Below are 10,963 nucleotides of genomic sequence, written 5' to 3'. Positions count from 1 at the left end.
ATTTACTTTTAAATTAAGAAATTGAATGATGTATAATACTAAAATTTTAATTATAATCTACAATTTGACACCAAACTTATTGACACACATTTATAAAATAGTTCATAAAAATTTTGAATGTTAGTCAACAAATGTGATATGACATGGCCTTTGACCCATAGCGATAGAGTTAAAACAAGTGGATTGTGTGTTGTCCGTTTATTGTTCAAATTTATCGCCAACAAGTCACAGATATCTACTGTAAAGAATACCATGCTATAAAAACTTAACAGGGTCTCAGTTCTGTGGAAAGATGAACCTAAAGAATTTTCCACTACAGGAACCACTAAAATGGTAAGGACACTTATCAATGGATATCTGAATATATACTCAGCCAATAAAAAACAAGGGTGTGGTGAAATCATTTTGCCAGATAAGAATGACCATGGAATAAAAAGTGATTCATCACAAGATTCTGAAAATATAAAAGCATGATTAAATACAGTAAGATATGATGCTGGGAGATAAGAGTGCATTTGTGAAAACCCTTGTTCTTGAAGTTAATATCCAGTGGTATATAATAAAATAAATATTGGTAGAATTATCAGAACAGATCATAACAACTTGATCAATGACAAAAGCAAAGAGTAAATCTGAAAAAACTTCTTTCAATTATTTATTTATTAGGAGCAGACCTACCAGAGACCCAACAAGTCAAATAGTTTGATGTACAACAGAAAAAAAAGCAATAATCTCTTGCCTCAAAAGATTAACCTATTTGACAGTGTGAAAAGGTAAGCACATACAATACTCAGCCTTTCTGCTAGGAAAAAAACAGTACCAGTCAAAGTGACTGGATACTTAATATTTTACCAGTCCTCCTGCCAAATGAAATAGTCATCACCTGGCAATTGTCCACTATTAATGAACCTATACACATGCATGTATTCATGCAAAAAATATACTAGGAAAATTACTTTCACTTAGCAGCCCTATTTTTAAATTAATAATAATAAAAATAAATAAAATCATTTATAATTTGTTTTAAATGAATAATTGAAGCATAGGCCTGTACTGTTTGGCATATGTATTTTACTTCGTAACTTCCCATTCAATTATTTTACGCAATAGCTCTTAGCACACTGAAAACTTATAATAAACAATAAACTAGACTAAAAAACATGTGGCTATCACACAAAAATATTAATATAATCTGCACTTACTGTATGCTTTCAGAGATGAAAATATAAACAAAAATATGTTTTTACAATAAAGGAGATCTTTTTGTAATAACATGAAAAATAAATGAGGTAAAAATCATGCAAAAAAAACAGCATAATCAATCAAATTATTGTTTATTTCAAAATGTTTTCACAACTTTAATTTTAGTATTTTCCCCTTGTTTTCTTGCCAAGAAAGTATCTGCTGGCCATTTCATATTCAAAGTTGTGAATGTCTTTATTAGCACTGGCAATCTTCATCAAACATGCAACTTTTTTCTCAGTCAGACAATTTCTATTTCCAGTTTTAGTTCTGTTCTGTAAAAAGAATCCTCCTTCAGCTTGCACACTTGATACTGGAATAACTGAAGTAATGTTTGCAAGTTTTGCCCAGTCTTGATATATTTGACTGTAGTCATGTATGAGAACAGTGCATGCTGACTCAAAGTTTGATTTCCCATACCCACAGAGGGTGCGTATCATCAAAAGGGAATCTCTTCTTGCATCCTATGCATTGACTACAAGTGTTATGACAGTCCTGTCATCTGATTTTTCTTTTCTGAAATGGTCAGTCATAGCACTGATGGCCAGATCAGCATATTGTTGCAAGTCACAGTCATGGTTAGGGCATTTCACTGGGAAAACTAGCTTTCAAAGTGTCAATGAATTCTTGAACACAATTACCTCTAACATTGTCACATGATCTGATGCTCTTGTCATCTGCCTATGACATTTTCTTGTCCTTGTAAAAATGTTCTATGCAATTTTGAAAGAAGGATGTTTCTTTGGGACCTAGGTTATCTTTGAGATGTGCTTACATCATCTCTTTTGGAACACAAGGTCCAGTTTTGTCATGACTGGCAGCACATCAGACAAGATATAGGTTAATAAAAGAGCCAGTCAGTTTTGCTTTATAGACTCAACAGTCCAGCTAAAGGAAAGCCAGTAAACCATGCACTGCTGTAGACAATTTATTCTTATAGCTGAGTAATAATAAAACTTAAACATTTGGTTTACCATGTTTGGTATGTAGCTAGAGTAGTACCATGCACCATACAATGGACCTGGATGGCAAACAAGCTTTTTTACAAAAAACAGACACTGAACCCAATATGTTTCCCAGTCACTATGCTGGCATAGTCAGATTACAGACTCACAACATTAATTATTTCTTCTCCTCTTTCTTAAAGCACTTTTTTCATCTTTGTCAAATATACATTGTGCCATCCACGAATGCACATCACAATTGTCAAGAAAAATGGCCTCTGCCCTTCCTTCACTTACCATGTTTGCATACACAATAAGTTTTTCATTCACCATTACATTTACAGTTTCATCTATCACAAGACTGGTAAGTTTACTTGACTAAGTGTCTTGTCCAGTTCTTAAAGAAAGGTATTCTTCTCTTCTACAGATCTCTCTCCATATCATTCACTGATTCACTTTGATGATAGAGTAATAAGTCTGTTTCCAAGTCTAAATTTTTATAGGTTCAAGCAACTCCATCATTGTTCCAAATTGCTTACTTGATATTTCATTCTGTGCCATGTGATAAGCAACTTTAAGCTTAGTAATCAGTTTAGTGTCTGATGATTCATTTGCTTTATCTCTGTGCTTTTTCATTTCAGCTTGCTGTTTCATTAAACTTGTACATAGGATGTGATCATTGCTCTTGATGTGTGCTACAAGGGAAGAAAACTGTACGTTTATTGATCCTTTGGTAAATAAATTTTTTCCTTGCAATTTTTGGCAAAACTCACAAATGTACATAACTTATACTGTTAAATCTGAATCCCAAAATTCCCACCTATTCATTAAAATTGTAGAAAATTATTGAGTGTAAGAATCAACAATATATGTATGTACGTAAACACTGGTGTATCATTTATATTGTTACGTAAGCTGAAATTTCGAGAAACTCTCCTCATGTCTATAAATATAATCAATGAGCCACGCTAAAAGACAGTACATATTATTGGTTTGCTATAAACTTCAGAAGGTATAACTGTGATTGTTATGATGCTTATTAATCGTGAACTTCAGATATTTGACTAGAAACATTTATAGATTTCGAATATTACAAACCACTTAACTTCAGCAGATTCACCTCCGACATTACTATTGTGTGGCATGTGTGGCTGGTATAAAAGAAGAACAGAGATAGCTATCTCCCTGTTAAGTGAATTGTATCAACATCTACTCAAAATTAATTCACTCATCGTGAACCCTCAATAAAATAGATATCAAGGAAGTTCCAGCCAGATAGAGGACTAAATATTGTTTGTAAAACTTTTGTACATAGATCATTATTTGTAATAACCATTATTGTAAATTGTATTATTGTTTGTATGTTAGAATATATTTGTATTAAAAAACTGTGTATTAATCTTGTTGGCAAGTATCATTAACTGGATACATATCGATATTTATTTAATTTCTAAATCTAAATTATCATTTAACTCAGTTTCAGGATATTCAAAATTATAATACGTTAAGTAATAAATTGGAAGCTCATCCGGAATAAACTGTAATACGTAAAAGTACGTATGTACTAAGCAACCCTCAAATCAGTCACTCATTTTATTGCATAATGGCTGTTTCTCATAGTTGTTCCCGGTCTCATAAAATGAATTCTTACTCAGTTAGTAACAATCAATGTTTCTAGCTGCCTTCACAGAACTTTTACTGCTATTCAACCAGACCAGAAATAAGCAACTTAAAACCCCTATGAAAAAAAACAAAAAAGATGAATTCAGGCAACAACACCTCCTGTTTTCCAGAAGTTCAAGGACCATAAAATCAAGTGGGTGTCCAAAAAAAAAAGAAAAATTAATGTAGCTTTCAAATATGCATTTAAAAAATAGCCATCACTAGAACAGAATGTTCCCAAACTAATATATATTTATCCAGCTTTCTCTCTAAGTTATTAGGGAAACAAAATTTAATCACCATCAATACAGCAATTCCTAAATAATGGTTAATGACAACTCCTAACATTTGTGTACAGGAGATTCTGCTCCTTTTATTGGTTATAAACTTGTCCATCAGCCATGTACATTGTCTTAAAAACCAGAAAGAGAGAAGAGGAGATCCTCTGGTGGGTATGACAAATATATTGATATCTCAGCACATTAAGAAGGTACGAGTCTCAAAATTTTAGGTTCTACCTTGTAATTATGCAGCTTGTAAATTGTAACTGTGAGTTTAAAAGTTAAATAATAATTTTGAATTATAAACTATGTTTTCATGTCAAGCTTATTGACATACATAGATAATAAAGTAGTATAATTAAATTATAATGTAACACTGTAAAAGTCACAACATTCAAAAAAAGCAGAAGTTTAGGAACCACAAAGTCACTGGATTAAAGAAAAGAACAGAGGTCACAACAGCAAGAGTGAAATCTGGTAAATTATTTCGCATCTGCACCTAAAGATTTACACACAGTCAACCTGGAATAACCACTGACTTTGTAAGCTAATTTGACTGAACTATTTCTGCACCTAATAAAACGAGTCACACAAAATATTTTAACTAAATACCACAAATACTGCAATTAATCCTACTACTGGTACTCCTAAAAAGCTCGGTGAATAATTCAATTAATCAATTATTATCAACATAGAGCTGATTAACTTCTTCCATATGGGGTTGAATGATGTGACCAATCTTGTAACCACAAAGTAACAGTCAGAGTTTCCATACTATAACTTTTATCATGTTTTGTGTATCTTCACAAAATTTGGCAAGCTTAAAGTAAAATTGGAAGTCTTTTGTACATGAGAAGTCAGATTTTTTAATTAAATATTTGTACTAAAATTTTGTCTGTGAATATATGGAATCAGAGTGTTGACTGCTTCAAGTGATATTCATTTTCAGATTAAAAAATAACTCTTTAGTTGAAAATGTTCAAATTTCATTTATGTAACCTCTAAACCTCCTAAATAAATATCAAATGTTTCTGTCAGTAAAACAATATTTTATCTATTATTTTTTCTATCCTCGGCCAATTTGACCAATTGTAACCACCATAGAAAAATACAAAATATATCTAAATGACACTTTTTTTCTTTCCAAGATGTTGCAGATTGTAACAGAAAACAAAAATTGTTTATCCTAAATAGCTTAAAACTTGCAACAGCTTACATCTGTTTATAATTTATTATTTTATTGCTTTTGAACCAAGTATAACTAATAATCCCTCCACACAAGTTGTAAATAACTCAATGAATGTATACCTCATGTTACCATATTGAATGAAGTAAACAATCAACTGCTTGTGAAGAAATTTTATTATTATTATTTATTATCTGTACTGCATATTGGTGTAGAGAAGACATTTTAATACTAGAAATAAACAACCTTATAATACCAAATTGTTGTTCTAAAACTTTGTACAGTGAGTTTCAGTTTGTTTTTTAGTCAAACACTCCTGAAGAAGCTGTAAAGCAAAATGCTGAATGTCTAATTAACTCTATCACCCTGGGTACCCTTTACTGTGCATGACACAAGGTTTTAGTGTCTCACATTCAAAATTTTACTAAACCACTTTTTTATTTATGTTATACCAATTAAAATAGCATAAAATCTTAGCTAATAATCCATATTTTAATAGTATAGAAGTTTTAAGTTCATAATTCTACAAGGCAATATTTAAAAAAATCCTGAATTTCCCCTAGCATGACACACATGACATTTTCTCTTAGCATGTCATCATCCCTATTCTATCCATCACCCCTTGAAAAAGTATGAAATGAAAAGTAAATTACTCTCTATGATATCGTTATTGCTCAGACAAACCATAATTTTTATAGCCTTCAATTTTGTTTGGTTACAGAGCTATCTAATAGAAAATCAAGCCCCTCCTGCCACACCTACCTGTCACATCCTCTCTTTTACAATTCATTGATATTTCTCTCTTACATTTCATTATATATTACATATAACCAATAGAAAGTCAAGGTTTTTATCTATAAAATGATGTATTGTATAACGTTGTGTTCTGAACAGAATATCGTCAATTTCACTCAGAGTACACGATTCGTTCCCATGGGAAAGTTAATGACTAGCTTGAATGAATTTGTAATGGCTCTTGTCGCATAGTTAGAAAGAGGAAAAGTTTTAAGGTAAGGAAATCTGTCTACTTTTTGCATGTTATTAGTCTATATTCTTTGATGCATTATTTAATTAAATAAAATTATTAAGTGCATTACCATAAAAAATCAGGCTTAACTGTCCTCGACAGTCGAGGGCAAGAGAAGTTTGGGTAAGTACTATATTTCTTGTTTTTCATATTTATTCTTTCACAAATTATCAATAGTTCTCTCCGATGTTTAATACTATATTATTTATAAGAAATAGAAAGCCAAAGTTTTAATCTTTTGATTGATTTATTATATTATGTTTTTTTCTGTACAAAGAATTGTCTATTTCACTTCAAGTTCAAACTTTATTCCCATGGGAAACACACTGACAAACTTAGCTGAATTTTTAACAGCTCTTATCTTATAATCAGAAAGCCAGAAAAATGTGATAGTTATAGGACATTGTCAACATTTTTATGTTATCATTCTGTGTTCATATGTGTAGTATTTAATTAAATAACAAATATTTAGTATAGTAGTATCACTAGTATAAAAAAGTAGGAAAAATCACCAACACAGGTAAGTACTATATTTCTTGTTTTTCAAGTGTATTCTTTATTTATTATCATAAAAGTAACTAAAACATACAAATTAGAAACTTATTGAGTAAGATAAAGAAAAATAAAATAAAAATTATTCACGAGATTATGCAAATGAAATTTGACAATTTTCTGATGAAGAAAAATATTTTTAAACTTAACATGAAAACCACTTTGCACTCAGAGCAGTCAACACTTTAACTCCATATATATTCATGGTGAAATTTTTAGTAAAAATAATTCATTAAAAATTCAGATTTTCTGTCTACAAAAGACTTGTAATGTTTACTGCAAAGATAATAAAATGTATTGAAAGTTATAGTATAGAAACTAAAGATAAGTTTGGAGTCACAAATCAGTCAAATCAACTGAGCCCATAGCAATAGAATTAAGATACACTTGGCACCCTCAGAGTTATAGTATATATAATATATAGTTTCATTGTTATATAGTGGTTACAAGGTAAATGAAACTGCATCTGTCCAGACACACATAGTTAACTTGGTATACAACACATGCGCTTCTTTTACTCAATTGTGTATTTAAGTATTTTTTAAAAGCTGCACTAACAATTACTTTAAGAAAACAACTAGATGCTTTAATTGTAACTGAATATTTTTCTTCAACTGTGTAATCAGCATTTACTTTTGCATTTGAAAATCATAAATCTTTTTTTTCCCTTGTCTAACCAGACATGTATAATTTGTCCTCAGTACTGGACTGTATAACTGAATGAATGCTAGACATATTAAAAAAAACAACTTAAAGTTCAAACTAAATTTGCAATCCACTATTCCTGTATCTGCAACAAGTCACATAACCATGTACGACTTTCACACTCACCTTCAATGATTTCTTTAACAGCTAATTCTTCAAGTGATGAATCTTCACCAAGGACTTTATTCTGATCTTTATCTTTTTCCAATTTTTTAGATGACAATTTCCATTTATTTTTTTGTATCAAGGGTATTACAAGTTCTGGTTTTGCTAGATCTGTCCTGTAAGAAAAAAAATCATATAAAAACTACAATCAGAGAAACTGTTATTCTTAAATTTTTATAATGTATATTGCAGAAAAGTAGATATTTTAAGGAAGATATATTTTTATATTAATTGCTAGATCAAAAGTTTTATTAACAAAATTTTGGTTCTATCTACTTAGAAACTTATTAACCATCAAAGTAACCATGAGAGTAGTCATACTATAACTTTTGATAATGTATGCAAATCTTCATGAAATTTTGTAGATTACATTGGGCAACAAAAGATTTTTCTCTGTTACTAGAAAATATGCAACTGTTTCCAAGTAATTTTATAATGCTGATTCTGAAAATCATGCCGCAAGTTACAGATTACCTCTAGTTTTCAGTTATGATAGATTTATTGAAAATTTTCTTATATCTCATGAAAATAGCTTTTTCTTTAGTAATTTTATTTATTGAAAATTTCATTTAAGATTGTCCAAAAACAATACATAATAGCCACAGAAGTTTTAAAAAGCAATGAGTATAGTAAGGTTATATACTGAAAATACATTCAGGCTATGTTCAAAACGTCCATCATGGTATTTTTTTTTTTTACGTAATATTTGCTTGATTTGTAGCTCCTTTTATGCATGTTCTTAGTTTCATGCTGCAAGAACCAACAGTAATCTCCGTTTACTGCAGGATTCCATCATCCTTAATATAATTTTCCATTGTAGAAATATCTTGGTGGATGCTCCTCACTTATGCACCTAGATCACTGGAAAGAAATCTAAATGGGAGTGTAAGAAGTGTATCTTTAGTGACATTCTAGACTCCATTTTCTTGTAGTTCTCAAGCACATCATTAATCATCACAGCATAGTGTCATCTCTGTGATTTACTAAGAAATTTAGGACAGCCAGTTTGAATAATTTCCAGGCAGCAAGTTCTTTCTGATTGAGTACTGTTTCAAAATAATCATTCATCAGCACTTCCTGAATCCGTAGCCCAACAAAGATATCTCCTTTCATTTTTCTTCACTGATTTTTGGAAACCATTACTATCTTTGTTCATACTTTTACAAAATTATTCAGGAGTACCAGTTGAATATTAAGTGAGGGCAGAAACACATTTTGAGGATTCACTAGAGGTTGACACTCAATATTCTATTTCCTTGGTATGCAATTCTCTCTCATTGTCTATTCCTTCTTTTTATGTATACCCACACTGTAAGTCTAGAAGGAGTGTAATAACTTTTAGATTAACCTATGGTGATCATATTTTATGGCCTCAAGTATGATCTGTATGCTTTGACAAGTTTCTTTAATTTTCACAGCATGAGCAACAGGAATCAATGGCTTAATGTTCCCATTGTGCAAAAGTACAGCTTTCAGACTAACTTTATATGAGTCGATAAAAAGTCTACATGGTGTTGGCACTTTCAAGCCAAGACAATTCCTCTAGAAGAGAAGGGATGCATACAATCAAAGACAACAGATCTCAAGAAAGGTTCCATTAGTCCCACAATTTCCACAAGAAGAGGTATATGTGTGTTCATCCTAAATAAATGAATGGTTCAAGGAAAACCAGAGTTCCCAAAACTAAAAGAATCTCATGTGCAGAGTGTAAAGGAGAAGCATGAACCTTGGTGACAAGACATTTCATTGCTCATAAGTGAGGTGCTGAAGGCTGAGTATGAATTTGGAGTTGAAGAACATGACCAGATGACCAAATGCAGGGCCAGTGTGAAAAAAAAATACTTGGAAGGTTTAACAAGCTAGCCCATTCAAGCAGCTTTCTGCAGAAGAATGCAGGTATGAGAGAAGGAGTCCTCTGAAAAAGGGGCTATGAAAAGTTGATCATCTATGTAATAATGGAACCTCATCACCAATCTGCCAACAAAGTAGAGGAATGTCCCATGACTCGATTAACCTGAAGAATGCAGGTATGAGAGAAGGAGTCCTCTGAAAAAGGGGCTATGAAAAGTTGATCATCTATGTAATAATGGAACCTCATCCCCAATCTGCCAACAAAGTAGAGGAATGTCCCATGACTCGATTAACCTGTTACCTGCCGTGGCAATTTTGTCTTATCGTGAGAGCAAAATCACATTAGTGAATTGAAAATATTATAGAGAACTTATTTTTTATTGGATTTCAGAATTTATTTTTGTAAATAGTAGTATAATATTCAATTATTTGTACAAAATTGTATTATTTAATGAAGTTTACAGAGAAATTTAATAAAAAAAATCCAAAAATATGCTTGAGATTATAAATAAGCATCCTCTAAGAAAAAAACTTTTTGCAAAGTTTTTCCTTGCAGTTCAATGCTGGTCCTGCCATCTATGATTGGTATCTAAACTTTTTTCTAGTCTGTTTTCTTTATAAAACAGCATCTGAGCATACTAGACCTCAGTTGTAAAACTTTAGCCAATCCTAATCGAAGGTGTCAATTTCAGTACCATGTTATTCCAATCGCTGTATTTCACGTTTGACAAATCATAGGATGATAAGCAAAGCACGAGACGAAATGTTGTTCTCTGGATTTTACAATATGAATGTGGGTGGTGCTTATTATAGTAACTGCCATTTTATGTAGAAGTTGTATTTAGTACTGGCCAATAGTGCTTTTCTATAAGCGTTAGAAAATTTGCTTCTGGAAAAAACTGCATGGAATGTATGTGACTTTTATTATTTTTCTATAGTAGCGTAAGTCATGCTGTATCATATATCTATTTATATTAATCATTATATTGAAAAATTAACTCAAAATAAATAATTTTTTAGGAAAGAAGTTGATCCACGATTGTTAGGGTTAAGAGCTATCGAGCAGCAAATGCAAGGTCTTTACTTGAATTAGGCTTAGCACTTTGAACAGAATGAGTTTGTGATTTTTATATTCTTTTGCATTTAAATTAGTAGTTTTAAGTTCAATAATTTAGCGTAATTTTATATTTAGTTCATAATAATAATAATATGATTCAGTATTTAGAATGATAAACTTGTGTGATTTGTACGTAATACTACTAATAACAGTATCACATAAGAACTTTATATTTTTCCTCCTTACAATCTTTACTTTGTAGTAAGACCCACACTTCTGTTGTTGTTGCTT

General features: G+C 31.1%; 1 protein-coding gene across 2 annotated transcripts in view; it reads right to left on the bottom strand.

The window, feature by feature from the left end:
* Positions 1-10,963, bottom strand: part of LOC106468266 (G patch domain and KOW motifs-containing protein-like) — a 57,827-nt gene that overhangs the window by 39,783 nt on the left and 7,081 nt on the right. For both annotated transcript variants that reach the window (XM_022396603.1, XM_022396604.1), the window contains exon 2: positions 7,726-7,880. In XM_022396603.1, coding sequence (XP_022252311.1) covers positions 7,726-7,880 — 155 coding nt within the window. The remainder of the gene's footprint in view (positions 1-7,725; positions 7,881-10,963) is intronic.

This window comes from Limulus polyphemus, unplaced genomic scaffold (assembly GCF_000517525.1).
Source record: "Limulus polyphemus unplaced genomic scaffold, Limulus_polyphemus-2.1.2 Scaffold2942, whole genome shotgun sequence".
NCBI lineage: Eukaryota > Metazoa > Arthropoda > Merostomata > Xiphosura > Limulidae > Limulus > Limulus polyphemus.
Note: the sequence above shows the minus strand (reverse complement) of the source record. Positions and strands in the feature narration are given on the sequence as shown.